Source organism: Geotrypetes seraphini, chromosome 3, assembly GCF_902459505.1.
Source record: "Geotrypetes seraphini chromosome 3, aGeoSer1.1, whole genome shotgun sequence".
NCBI classification, from domain to species: domain Eukaryota; kingdom Metazoa; phylum Chordata; class Amphibia; order Gymnophiona; family Dermophiidae; genus Geotrypetes; species Geotrypetes seraphini.
In genome coordinates, this window is record NC_047086.1 from 323119354 (window position 1) to 323132724 (window position 13371).

General features: G+C 44.5%; 1 protein-coding gene across 1 annotated transcript in view; it reads right to left on the reverse strand.

The window, feature by feature from the left end:
* Positions 1-1943: 1943 nt before the first annotated feature.
* Positions 1944-13371, reverse strand: part of OVOL2 (ovo like zinc finger 2) — a 67246-nt gene continuing 55818 nt past the window's right edge. The window contains exon 4 of the mRNA XM_033936375.1: positions 1944-2703. Coding sequence (XP_033792266.1) covers positions 2393-2703 — 311 coding nt within the window. The 3' untranslated portion in view covers positions 1944-2392. The remainder of the gene's footprint in view (positions 2704-13371) is intronic.

The following is a 13371-nucleotide window of genomic DNA, read 5'->3' on the forward strand; positions in this document are numbered from 1 at the left end:
AGCAGTGTCATCCAGACATAACACAGTAAATCATGCCTACCAGGGAAGTCACTTTGTGGAAAGAATTTTATGCATTTCCATACAATAAATACTAAACATATTCATAGAGGATAACAGAGAGGATTTAGGAAAAGTCAGGAAGCGCAAATTTTAAGAAACCTCAAACTGATTTTCTATAGCTTCCAATATATGATTGACGTCCGATCCTGAACCCTGTTGGGGTGTGCCTCTTTCCTGTTTGTTGCTTTGCATCAGTGTAGAAGCCACTACAAGAGACTCCTGTTTAAAGTTGTGACTGCAGTCTACCAGACAACTTCAAATGTTTTGGGAAACCCAAGTCTCCAGAACCTTATTTACTTGGTAAAATTTAATACTGCAGGCTTAATGATTGAACCCTCAGGAGGGGAAAAAAGAGGAAACATGAATGCTTTTAAGAGTGGTATTGTATGAATACACAGGGACACACAGCTGGTGCAAGAGTAGTGAGCATTAGAGAATGACACGGTGACAAAATTCATCACCGTTCCCGTCCCCGCGGATAACCGCGGGAAATAATCCCATGTCATTTTCTAGTGTCTATTTCAACCTCAGTCCTTCTACACCAGCATTCTTCAAAGCAAAGCTTGTGGGTCAGTGGTTGTGGCCATTCATACTCTGATTCTTATGTGAGCCAAGGATAATGAAGCCATTGTGACATAATTGATGTGATTGGTTCTTAGGCACTGATGGGATGAGGCATTATGACATCACAATATCTGCTCTGGATACCAGAGACTGTCATTCTGTAGTGTCTGTTTCAACCTCAGTCCTTCTACACCAGCATTCTTCAAAGCAAAGCTTGCGGGTCAGTAGTTGTGGCCATTCATATTCTGATTCTTCCCTCTCTCCTTTTAATGCACCCTAAAGTATATTTTCTGTAAACCGCTTAGAACCTAACGGATTAGCGGTATATAAGAAATAAATTACATTACATTACATTACATTAAATTAAAGAATGACATGAAGATGGTTTCCCGTGGTTATCCGCGGGGACGGGAACGGTGATGAATTTTGTCACCGTGTCATTCTCTAGTGAGCATCCTAGGCCAGGGGAAGGTCAATTCCGGTCCTCGAGAGCCGGAGCCAGATCAGGTTTTCAGGATATCCACAATGAATATGTATGAGATGGATTTGCATGCACTGCCTCCTTGAGATGCAAATCTATCTCATGCATATTTATTGTGGATATCCTGAAAAACTGACCTGTCTCTGGCTCTTGAGGACCAGAATTGCCTACCCCTGGCCTAGGCAAACCTTCGGCCTTACCTCTTCTCCTAATTAACTTCCAGGCCTCTATCCTGCACCCCTCCCCCCAAAAGATTTTGATAATTAAAATCAATCATGATTATCATAGAAACACCTTATAAAAAATCAGATTGAAGAAAGTGCTTATGGTTCTTTGAGTTAGTGTAGCTGTTGAGACCTACTCTCTTGCCTTGACTGCAGGTATTCTGTGCTGTCCCCAAGAAACTGCTGCCTTAGGCAACTGCCTAGTCATGCCTTGTGGCTGGGCTGGCCTTATGGGGACAGTTAAATATGCAGAACTTTAAAAGAAGATCTATGGCCTGTACTATACTTTAGAATAAGACTAACAAGCAGTGTCTAGCTGATGGAGTTACTGCGATACCCTTGAGAAAAGAAAAAACAAAAGAGTCCGCACTCTGTAGAGCATGGAAACACTAGTGGCTCCTTTTACAAAGCCACGCTAGAGCCTTAACGCATGGAATAGTGCACGCTAAATTGCCACGTGTGCTAGCCACTACCGCTTCCTTTTGAGCAGGCGGTAGATTTTCGGCTAGCGCGCGCTAATCTGGTGCATGCGTTAAAAAACGCTAGCGCACCTTTGTAAAAGGAGCCCTAGGCAATTCACAAGCCTCACAAAAAAAAAACAAAACCCCACAAAAGATCATTTTCATTTGTATCATGGTATGCAAATGAGGTTCGTACAGTTTAAGGCACCAGCACTCATGATTCATATAAAATACAGACGTTAATTTCCTTAAATAAAGAAAACAAATCTCAGTCTCCCCCTTTAAAACTTTTCCACAAGCTGGACCATAAATGTTTGTACAGTTATTGCTGACACCCAATAAAAAGCATTCCTGTAAAACTCTGCAATCAGTAGCGACAGACACCCCAGTTGCTCAGTCCTCACAGCATTGTATCAGACTTTGATCTGCATATCAGATTGTGTCTCTGGCAACATTAACAGCTTGGCATAACCGTGCAGATTAGTTACCTGCTATTAAACCGAGTTCCTTTTATCATATTTTTTTTAAAAAATGCCACTGCTTTAAAAACAGTTTATAATGTTCTGTAAACTTTACGGCACTGACCAGTGCAGTCCTCTCTCTCACTCCACTTCCCCATCCGGCTTGGAGTTCCTCTGCAGAACAGAGGTGAGCTTGTTCTGGAGAATGGCTGCCAGCTTTTTCGAAGTCTTTTTCAGGAAAGTGCTGCCAGGATGAATGTCACTGACATGGAGGTACAGCGCCTCTTGGGATGGACCTGTGTATCCACAATCCTCACACACAAAGAGTTTGTCTCTGCGTTGCTTGTAGGCATAGGCCTGTTGTACTCCGTGGATCTTTTTGAGATGGGATTCCAAAGAGCAGCGCTGAGTAAATGCTTTGTTACAGATCTCACATTTGTAAGGACGAATACCTAAATAAAGGAAAAAAGAAGACAATTAAATTCTGGGGGAAAGAGGGAGAGAGGTTTTATTCTATTGACTTGAGTGGGCAGGAAGGTGCCAGAGCGACTGCATTAAAAGACAGACACATCCCCCTCCTCCAGTGGCTTATAATATATACATAACATTGCAATATATAAGTACAATGCAGAAAAAAATTCAATGCATTATTAAAACCTTAGAATTACTTGTATCTGCAATCATCATTCTAAAATTTGTGCTTATTACTCTTGATATAAGAAAAATCATGACACTGTTCTCTCTAAAAGTATAGATGAGGCATAATATGCCTTAAAATCTCAGTCAGAATGCCCAAACAAGTTCTACAGTATCAGCCCACTACAGAAGGCCCTTCCAAATTTACCAAGACTCCCACATTTGGTAGGATATCCCAACTTAGGTTTACCAGATGTCTGGAAAAACCCAGGTATATCCTCCGGGTGCCTGGAGGGATTTCCAAAGCCTGGCAGTTTGTCCGGGTTTTAGAAGTCCCCAACCTCAGGGCCACGTCTGGAGGGTGTCTGTCTGTGGGTAACTTCGTAGACTCGGATGCAGACAAAGCAGAACTGCTAAATAACTACTTCTGCTCAGTATTCACTTGTGAAGCACTGGGATCTGGACCTCAGTTACAGACAAAGGGGAGTTTGGAGGATCCATTCCGGGACTTTGAATTTACCTCTAGAAGTGTCTACCAAGAACTGACAAAATTAAAGATCAATAAAGCTTTGGGTCCGGATAATTTACACCCCAGAGTGCTTCGAGAATTGAGAGATATCCTGGCGGAGCCGTTAGCCGAGATTTTCAATTTATCCCTTAGCAAGGGAAGAGTTCCCTTGGACTGGAAAATTGCCAACGTTATTCCTCTTCACATAGGGATGCAGGTCAGAGGCTGAGAATTACAGACCGGTAAGTCTCACTTCAATAGTGTGTAAACTAATGGAGACAATGATCAAAAACAGATTAGACACGTTTCTGGATGAGAAAAAATTAAGGGACCCCCCACCAACATGGTTTTACGAAGGGAAGGTCTTGTCAATCCAACCTGATAAGCTTCTTTGATTGGATAACAAAAAAGCTAGATGGTGGGGGGGGGGGGGGAAGTTCCTTGACATCATGTACTTGGACTTTAGTAAAGCTTTTGATAGTGTTCCACACCGCAGGTTATTGAACAAGATGAACGCGATGGGTCTAGGAGGAACGCTGACTGCATGGGTAGAAGACTGGCTTAGCGGCAGACTTCAAAGGGTGATGGTAAACGGTACTCTCTCAAAAGTGATCAATGGAGTGTCGCAGGGCTTGGTCTTGGGCCCAATGCTATTTAATAACTTTGTAAGGGATCTGACTCAAGGACTTCGAGGCAAAATTGCGTTATTTGCCAACGATGCTAAATGTTGTGGGCAGGGCAACAGAACCTAACAGCGCAACCGCACAAAACACTATGGAACAAGACCTACTTTTGCTAGAACAATGGTCCAGTATTTGGCAACTAAACTTTAATGCCAAAAAATGTAAGGTGATGCATCTTGGCAGCGGAAATCCTTGCACTACATACACCCTAAATGGAGAAAATTTAACAAAAACTGAAGTAGAAAGGGACTTGGGAGTCAGTGGCGTACCTAGGGTATGTGGCACCCGGGGCCCATCATTTTTTGCCACCCCCCCCCCCCCAATGTAAAAAAATATTTTTTGTAATGACCATGAAACGGAATAAATGGTCAGAATAGAAACAGGCAGTGAAAATTTTCTTATATTCCAAACATAACATAACATAAATTATGTCTGAATTGTCATGACATCAGAAGTACATATGGAGTAGTTGCAGGTGATGCTTGGGACAGTTCTGATTGTGTTAGTTCGGTTTTATGTGTTTTTTGAATAGAAGAGTTTTTATTTCTTTTTGAAGGTTTTGCAGTCTGTGGTCGATGTCAATTGGTTGTAGAGTTGGGGGTCGAGTGTTGCAGCTCGAATGGCTAGAAGGTTGTCGAACAGTTTTTTTCTTTTGACGTTTTTGGTTGGAGGGTGTGTGAATGGTACGTGAGTTCTCCTATGTCTGTTTGAAGTGGATTGAATTATTTAGCTGAAGAAATTAGTTACCCCCTCATCCCACACACATTAATTCTCTTCCATTTTTGTTCCCATTATAAAAAACACTGATAAGTTCCCAGAAAAAAATACATTAAAATAAGAAGTGAAAACAAAGGCCCCTACAGATGAGAACATAACATAAGAATAGCCTAACTGGGTCAGACCAATGGTCCATCATGCCCAGTAGCCCATTCTCATGGTAGCCAATCCAGGACACTAATACCTGGTCAAAACCCAAAGAGTAGCAACATTCCATGCTATCGATCCAGGGCAAGCAGACACTTCCCCCATGTCTTAATAACAGATTATGGACTTTTCCTCCAGGAATTTGTCCAAATCTTTCTTAAAACCAGCTACACTATCTGCTTTTACCATAACTTCTGGCCACTTCATTTTTAAGTTTAGATCTTTCCTTTCAAACAGAGACCTTGCTAGATGTCAAATACAGCACAAGGTAACTTCACATGGACTTAGCTGTGCAGGAAATGTGAACCTCCTCATACACCCACCATATAGTGCAAAAATGTGCAGAATTTCCCATACCACCTCTTCCTCTCAACACATTGACACGCTGCCACCACCACCACTAGGAACACCTCACTGGGTAGGCCAGCTATGCTATAAACTTTATAAAACACATTATTATATTTTCTTATAAAGCACATATTTTAACTGAACTCTCTGACATCCTCAGCCTTTCCATTCACAAAAATAGAAGGAAGAAAAGTTCCCATTTCCTGCTGTCTCATGTCCCCGGCCTATACAATATTTTTTTTCTGCAGACCCTTCAAAAGTCTGACCAAATCCTCGTTTCACTTGCATTATATAGTACTGAGGATGCCATCTCTCCCCAATCCCAGGTACTAAAGTCTAAGACAGTAGCACAAACTAATGTTGCCAGATTCAGGAAAAAAAATTTTGATTCGATTCAGCCTATTGAATTGGTTTTTCAATTCGATTTTCCTGCCCAGTTGGGTGATTTTTTTCAAAACTCCTGGTGGGTTTTATAGCTTTTTCACCCCCTTTGGCTTCTCATAATCACACTGGCGCTGTGATGTAAATAAAATAAAGAAACAAAAAGGACTTTTCCTCTCTCTGTTAAATCCTAGCTCACATTTGCAGTCCAACACCAGCTCTGGCAGGATACACATTTCAAATCTGACATATTATAATCACAAAACAGAAAATAAAATTAAATTTTCTACCTTTTGTTGTCTGGTTATATTTCAAATCTTGTTGGTCCAAGGCTATGGTTTTCTTCTGATAACTTGCTTGCCAGGGTCTCCTTCTTTCTTCTTTCTGCATGCTAACCATCCATCTGCCAACTCTGTCCGCCCTTTCCATTTCCCTTCCTTCCCCAGGAAGTCTGGTATCTTTCCTTTTTTTCATCTCCCTCCACAGATCCACCTTTTCTTAACTACCCTTTCATCCGGCATCTTTCCCTCCTTCCCCACCACCCCAGAGTCCACCATCTCTCCCTTTCTTTTCCCAATTACCCTCCTATCCAGTATCTCTATCCCTCCTCCACACCATCCCTTGTGTCCAATTTCTCTCCCTTTCTGTTCCTTCCCTCCCTAAATCCCATGGTCCATCATCTCACTCCCTCTCCTCTATTTTCAGACCCATTATTTCTTCCCCCCCCCAAGGTTTGGCATATGCACGTCTCTTTGAACACTCCCTTCGTGTACTTCTAAACCAGGGTACCCCCCCAAAGGCCTGTCCCCCCTTAAAGGTCTGCCTGTCCCCCCTTGAAGGCCTGTCCCACCCCCTTGTAGGCCTGTCCCCCCCTTGTAGGCCTGTCCCCCCTTGAAGGCCTGTCCCCCCCTTGAAGGCCTGCACCACCTTGAAGGTCTGCACCCCCCCCCCGAAGGCCTGCACCCCCCCAAAGGCCTGCACCCCCCCGAAGGCCTGCATCCCCCCGAAGGCCTGTCCCCCCCTTGAAAGCCTGCACCCCCTTGAAGGTCTGCACCCCCCCCGAAGGCTTGTCCCCCCCCCTTTTAGGTCTGTCCCCCCTTGAAGGCCTGCCTGCCTATCCCCCCTTGAAGGCCTGTGCCCCCCCTTGAAGGCCTGCACCCCCTTGAAGGTCTGCACCCCCCCAAAGGTCTGCATCCCCCCCAAAGGCCTGCACCCCCCCGAAGGCCTGCACCCTCCCCTGAAGGCCTGCAACCCCCCCGAAGGCCTGTCCCCCCCTTGAAGGCCTGTCCCACCCCCTTGTAGGCCTGTCCCACCCCCTTGTAGGCCTGTCCCCCCTTTGAAGGCCTGCCTGCCCCCCCTTGAAGGCCTGCCTGCCCCCCTTGAAGGCCTGCACCCCTTGAAGGTCTGCACACCCCCCCCCGAAGGCCTGTCCCCCCCTTGAAGGCCGGCCTGCCTGCCTGTCATCCCCTCCCCCTTGAAAGCCTGCCTGCCTGCCCGCCCGCCCCACCCTGAAGGCCTGATGCCCCGACCCACCCCGAAGGACCGCTCGCCCCCCTGGCCTCCCCGCACCACCTATGAAGCAGCCGCAGCAGGATCACGATGTCAGCGATCCCTGCGCTGCTTCCTGCGACGTGGTCCGCCCCTCCTCTGACATCAGAGGAGGGGCGGGACCGCGGCGCAGGAAGCAGCGCCCAAGCAGCTCAGGGATCGCTGACGTCGCGATCCTGCTGTGGGCTGGTTCACAGGTGGTGCAGGAAGGTCAGTGGGGCGAGCAGTCCTTCGGGGGTGGGGGGGGGACTGAACGGCAAGGCCCGGAGCACCCCCTCAGGGCTGGCACCCGGGGCGGACCGCCCCTCCCGCCCCCCCCCCCCCTTGGTACGCCACTGTTGGGAGTAATCATCTGTGAAGACATGAAGGCTGCAAATCAGGTGGAGAAAGCCTCATCAAAGGCTAGACAAATGCTTGGCTGCATCAGAAGAAGCTTTATCAGCCAAAAACCCGAAGTTATAATGCCATTATACAGATCCATAGTGAGACCGCACCTGGAGTACTGCGTCCAGTTTTGGAGGCCACATTACCAAAAGGATGTGAAGAGAATTGAGTCAGTTCAGAGAGTGGCCACAAGGATGGTCTCAGGACTTAAAGATCTTTCATATGAAGATCGTCTGAGTAGTCTGCGCTTATACTCGCTCGAGAGCACAGAGAAAGGGGGGACATGATAGAAACTTTCAAGTACATAACGGGCCACATCGAGGAGGAGGAGGAAATATTCACTCTTACGGGTCCCACGGTGACAAGAGGACATCCGCTAAATCTTAGGGGAGGAAGATTTCATGGGGACACCAGGAAATACTTCTTTACCGAGAGGGTGATTGATAGATGGAATGGTCTTCCACGTCAGGTAGTCGAGGCTACTAGCACGCTCGACTTCAAGAGACGATGGGACAAACATGTGGGGTCGCTAAAGAGGTATGATAGGGGATAGTTTCTTGAGGGTTGAAGGGATCATGATTGGGCAGACTTGTTGGGCCGTTGGGCCGTTTCTGCCGTCATATTCTATGTTTCTATGTGCGTGTGGACGTCGACGCGATAACATTATATGCATGTGTGTGATATCATCGCATCAACATCCGTGCATGTGCAGATGTCCTCCAGATGCAGTCCCGATCTCGGGAAGGTTTGTGGGGGCGAAACCAGGTGTCTTCTTTTTTAATAGAGGAACTCTGGCAACCCTAGCCCCACTGTGGCAGTAACCTTCTGCATTCCCGCTGGAGTAGGCCAAATTCCTGTCTCATGGCACAGCACAGTGTCAATCTATGATTCCTATGTTGAATATCACTATGAATGACCAGGCTGGCAATATAAAAATGATAAAGTAAAAATGGTGCAAAGATTTATATACTAGCTGCCGAGTCTGCCATTTCATTAGGAAAAGGTCACCATTGTGTGCTTTACAAAGGGGCTACTTTTGTAATTACAATGGCCCAGCCCTTATTCCACTCATTTACTCGGTTCATAGTCAAAAGCGCGCACCGACAATCGAGCGCAGACAATTGAGCGCAGGACTTAATCGCGTCGAAGAAAAACCGTATTTTAAAGGGGTCCAACGGGGGGTGTTGGTGGGGACTTTACTTAATAGAGATTGCGCTGGCGTTGTGGGGGGTTTGGGGGGGTTGTAACCCCCCTCATTATACTGGAAACTTAACTTTTTCCCTGTTTTATTCATCATGCTTTGCCTTTTGCTCTCCGGGTTGCAATGATGCACCCATGTCTCGCCGCCGGTGACAATTCTCTCCAGAATACTCAGACCTTCTTCATACCATCTCAGGAACTGGGTCACAACCTCCACACGCTGTTGCTTTTGCAGATCAGTAAACTGTTTGGGAACCCATCTTGCGCACACTTTTCTGTAGCCCAAGTCATCATGCGTTATGGCAAATGCAGATCCATAGCTGATATCCAAATTTGTAGCCAGTTCAGGCCCCAATTATCCGTCAATCTTCTCTAATCATGGCATCTGCTCTGTCAACATGCTCTTGTGTGAGCAATGTTGATGGATGACCAGAACGACCTTCATCGGTTACACCTGTTCTTCCCGCTTTAAACCTTTTTACCCACTCATAAACCTTTCAATTCATGGTGCTATATCCATACTGAGTCAATATCCGATGGTGAATTTCCATAGGTTTCACTCCTTCTGCCCAAAGAAAGCGCACTACTGCATGTTGTTCTTCGATGGTGCAAACTTGCAATGGAGCATCCATGTTTCTGACCTCTTGGCTGCCACACGACTAAAGGCTGAGTGCTGCCCTGTGCATGGATGAACTAGCCATCTCTGCTCTGTCTGGATTATTATGGATGTACTTTGTAACCCGTTCTGAGCTCCTTTGGGAGGACGGGCTAAAAATTGAATAAATAAATAAATAAACAGGCAATATATGAGTACATATGTTGCATTTCACTAGGTCTGTCTGGTTAGTGCATAATTTAACAATTGCCTTTAATTTTTTATTTGCCCTTATCTATTTGCATTGAAATTATGTAATTTTGTTATTTATTTTTATGTTTTAATGAATTTATATATCTAGATTAACAGATCTACCCCTGACACATCCTTTATAGGTGAAATGTGGCCATGTCAAGTGTTTGCTTTAATAAATTGTCCACTTCTATGCCTGATGATCTGTGAGCAGGCAAAGCAGCAAAAAGCACCTCTTTTTGTGTGTGCAAGATACTGAGAATTCCAGTAGGTCTTTATATTGCCTCAGAATTATTACCTGAGAGTAGATCAGGCCTAGGGTGTGTCCCTGAATGTGTTGAACCGCCCACCTGTTGAGGAAAACCCAAGTATTTCACAAATCCAATTTATTGTTTCTCTTTAGGGAGGCGGCCTGGCCATTAAAATCAACAAATAAAGATACAAATATAAACAGATTGTGCCACTAATCTTAATTCTGAGCAGTGAACATATAAATATACATAACAACTTTTAGAACTATCAAATACAAATAGAAACGTAACATTAATCTAAAAATATGACCTCCAAATAGCTAATATTAAAGTTCCATAATAAAAATCATAAGCAATTAATCTAAACTTCCCATAAAAGGCAAAGTAAACATAAACATCCTTACATATTTCTAAACATTATTATTCGAATACTGAAAAAGTTCTGTTATGAATAGTTTATTTACTAGCTTGCTTTACAGGCAGAATTACAAAAGTATTCAGATGGCATACTTTAATAGATCAATTTGACTACAAGACAAGCTCAGCCAGCAATCCATGATAGGCTTCAAACACCATTAAGGCTACCATATATCTCATACACAAATCATTCAGGAACTAATGAAGCTCCATCAAGACATGGTGAGATATAAACTATACAGAATTAATTCAGCAACACCCAAGCTGCTGCCTTTTGTGCAACTTGCAGGACTTTCAAAGTAGATACCAGAAGTCCCATCAAAAATAACATTGCAGAAGTCAAACAAGGAAAGAACATTGTTTGAAACACTGTCTAAAAATCAACAAAATCCAAATATAGGTGCAGGAGTCATAAAACTAATCCTTATAAAAATACCGCCTAAAAATATTTCAGCACATGTAAGTGCATATTACGCTGAGAATCCAATCTAATACCAAGATACAGTGGCATATGTGACACCCCGGCCCATCATTTTTTGACCCCCCCCCCATCTATATGAAAAATATTATTTTTAGTAACAATCTATATATCGCACAACAAGAGTGTACCTAGGAAAAGGCAGCACTGCAGTGAGCACTAGAACACCAACACATACATTGTAAGACTAAACAAACCAGATCCTGTACAGTCAATTGATCCAGTACAGTCGATGCTATCAGAAAGCCATGTCCCTTTCATACACATAGACAGATACACCTTTGCCCAATATGGAATAATCACAAACTAAAAATAGAAATGTGTAGACAAAAGATAAACTGAACTGCCAAGAAACCAGACTCTGCATACAATGCAACACCACAACACCACAAAAACAGTAATACATGTCCTCTAATACTGTGCAAAATATAAAGACAGTAGATGTAAATTTGAAAAACTGATACATAACAATCACCACTTTACAAATTAACAAATAAAAATAAAACAAATAATGAGAAATATGAAAATACCATTTTATTGGACTAATCCCCGTAAGCTCGGTCCTCATCCCCACAAACCACCTGATTCCATCCCCACAAGCCTTGAATTGTTTTATATTGAACTTATTATATTAAAGTATAAAAAGAAACAATATTCTGTACAATTGTCAATTTATAAATCAGCGTCTTCTCCCCACTCTCTCTTCCCAATTTCCCTTCAGCGTCCTCAGCCCACTCTCTCGCCACTTTCCTTCAGCGCATGCACATAAAAACAAGTAATTTTATATCATTTTCATTCTATTCATTCATAGAAATTAAAGTCTAAATAATGCCAGTCACATAACAAAATATGATTTTACAAAAATAATTCCCTGCAATCAAGCCTGCAAGGATTACTAGATGTCTTTCAGCAGCTCCCCTCCATCCCTCCCCGTTACCTTCATGGCCAAGTCAAAATAATCTACCAACAAAAAAATTTTAAAAACACAAAGCACATTGTACGCAGAGAAAATGTTAATTATCATTTATATTCCGCGGGTTTTCAAAGAGGTCAAGGCAGATGACTTTATGCAATGTCAACTCCCTTTTTATTAAACCTCCCTTTTTATTAAACCGCGATAGCGTTTTTTAGCGCCGGGAGCTGCGCTGAATGCCCCACGCTGCTCTCGATGCTCTCTGTGCTAAAAACTGCTATTGCAGTTTAGTAAAAGGGGCCCATAGTGCAAAATATAGACAGCATATATAAATTCTCAAAACGGACACATTTTGATCACTAAATTGAAAATAAAATCAGTGTTCCCGCTAAGGTGCGCTGGCGTGCGCTGGCGCACAAAATATTAGGTCGCAGAGCACAAGTTTCTCGTCACAGCGCAGGACCGGCAAGATTGACTCATTTGAACTTCTGCAAGATCAGCATCGGAAGCGTGCGCTGGGCCGGAGAGATCTTGGGGAGCCTCCGACAGTGGCTTTCTCCCCTCTCTGCAGCTCTCCTTTACTTCCCAGCGCATCGATTCACGAAGGCAGCCTCGGGGCTTTTGCTGAGTCACGGCTGCCTCTGATGATGCAACTTCCTCTTTCCTCAGAGGCGGCGCGACACAACAAAGGACCCGAGGCTGCCTTCGTGAATCGCTGCGCTGGGAAGTAAGAAGAGCTGCTGGGAGGGGAGAAAACCACTATCAGTCTGGGAAGCTGCTGGGCAGGGGAAAAAAGGGACAGCTGCTACTGGAAAGGGAGAAGGAGAAGGAGAGATGCATCTGGGAGGGGAGGAGGGAAAGGAATCTGGGAAGCTGCTGGGCCAGGAAAAAAAAGGACAGCTGCTACTGGAGAGGGAGAAGAAGGAGAGATGCTTCTGGGAGGGGAGGAGGGAAAGGAATCTGGGAAGCTGCTGGGCCAGGAAAAAAAAGGACAGCTGCTACTGGAGAGGGAGAAGAAGGAGAGATGCTTCTGGGAGGGGAGGAGGGAAAGGAATCTGGGAAGCTGCTGGGCTAGGAAAAAAAGGGACAGCTGCTACTGGAGAGGGAGAAGGAGACGGAGAGATGCTTCTGGGAGGGGAGGAGGGAAAGGAATCTGGGAAGCTGCTTGGCAAGGAAAAAAAAGGGACAGCTGCTACTGGAGAGGGAGACGGAGAGATGCTGCTGGGAGGGGAGGAAGGGAAGAGAGTTACTGCTGGACAGGAGGCTGGGAGAAAGAAAGAAAGGGGGCAGGCAGGGAAACAGAAGGAAAGAAGAGAAACAGAAAAAAAGAAAGAAAGGTCAGGGAGAGAGGAAGAAAAAGTTGGGGGAGGGAATGAGGTGTGGAGGAGAGAAAGCATACAGGCTGATAGAAGGGAAGAAAGATTGGATGCACAGTCAGAAGAAGAAAGTGCAACCAGAAATCACCAGACAAGGTAGGAAAAATGATTTTATTTTAAATTTAGCAAAGTGGAGGCAGTATTACCACAGTTTTCAAAGGAATTTGCCCAAATAACTTAATAGTTAACTGGGTTAATTCCCAGAGATGAAAACTTCCCTTCACTT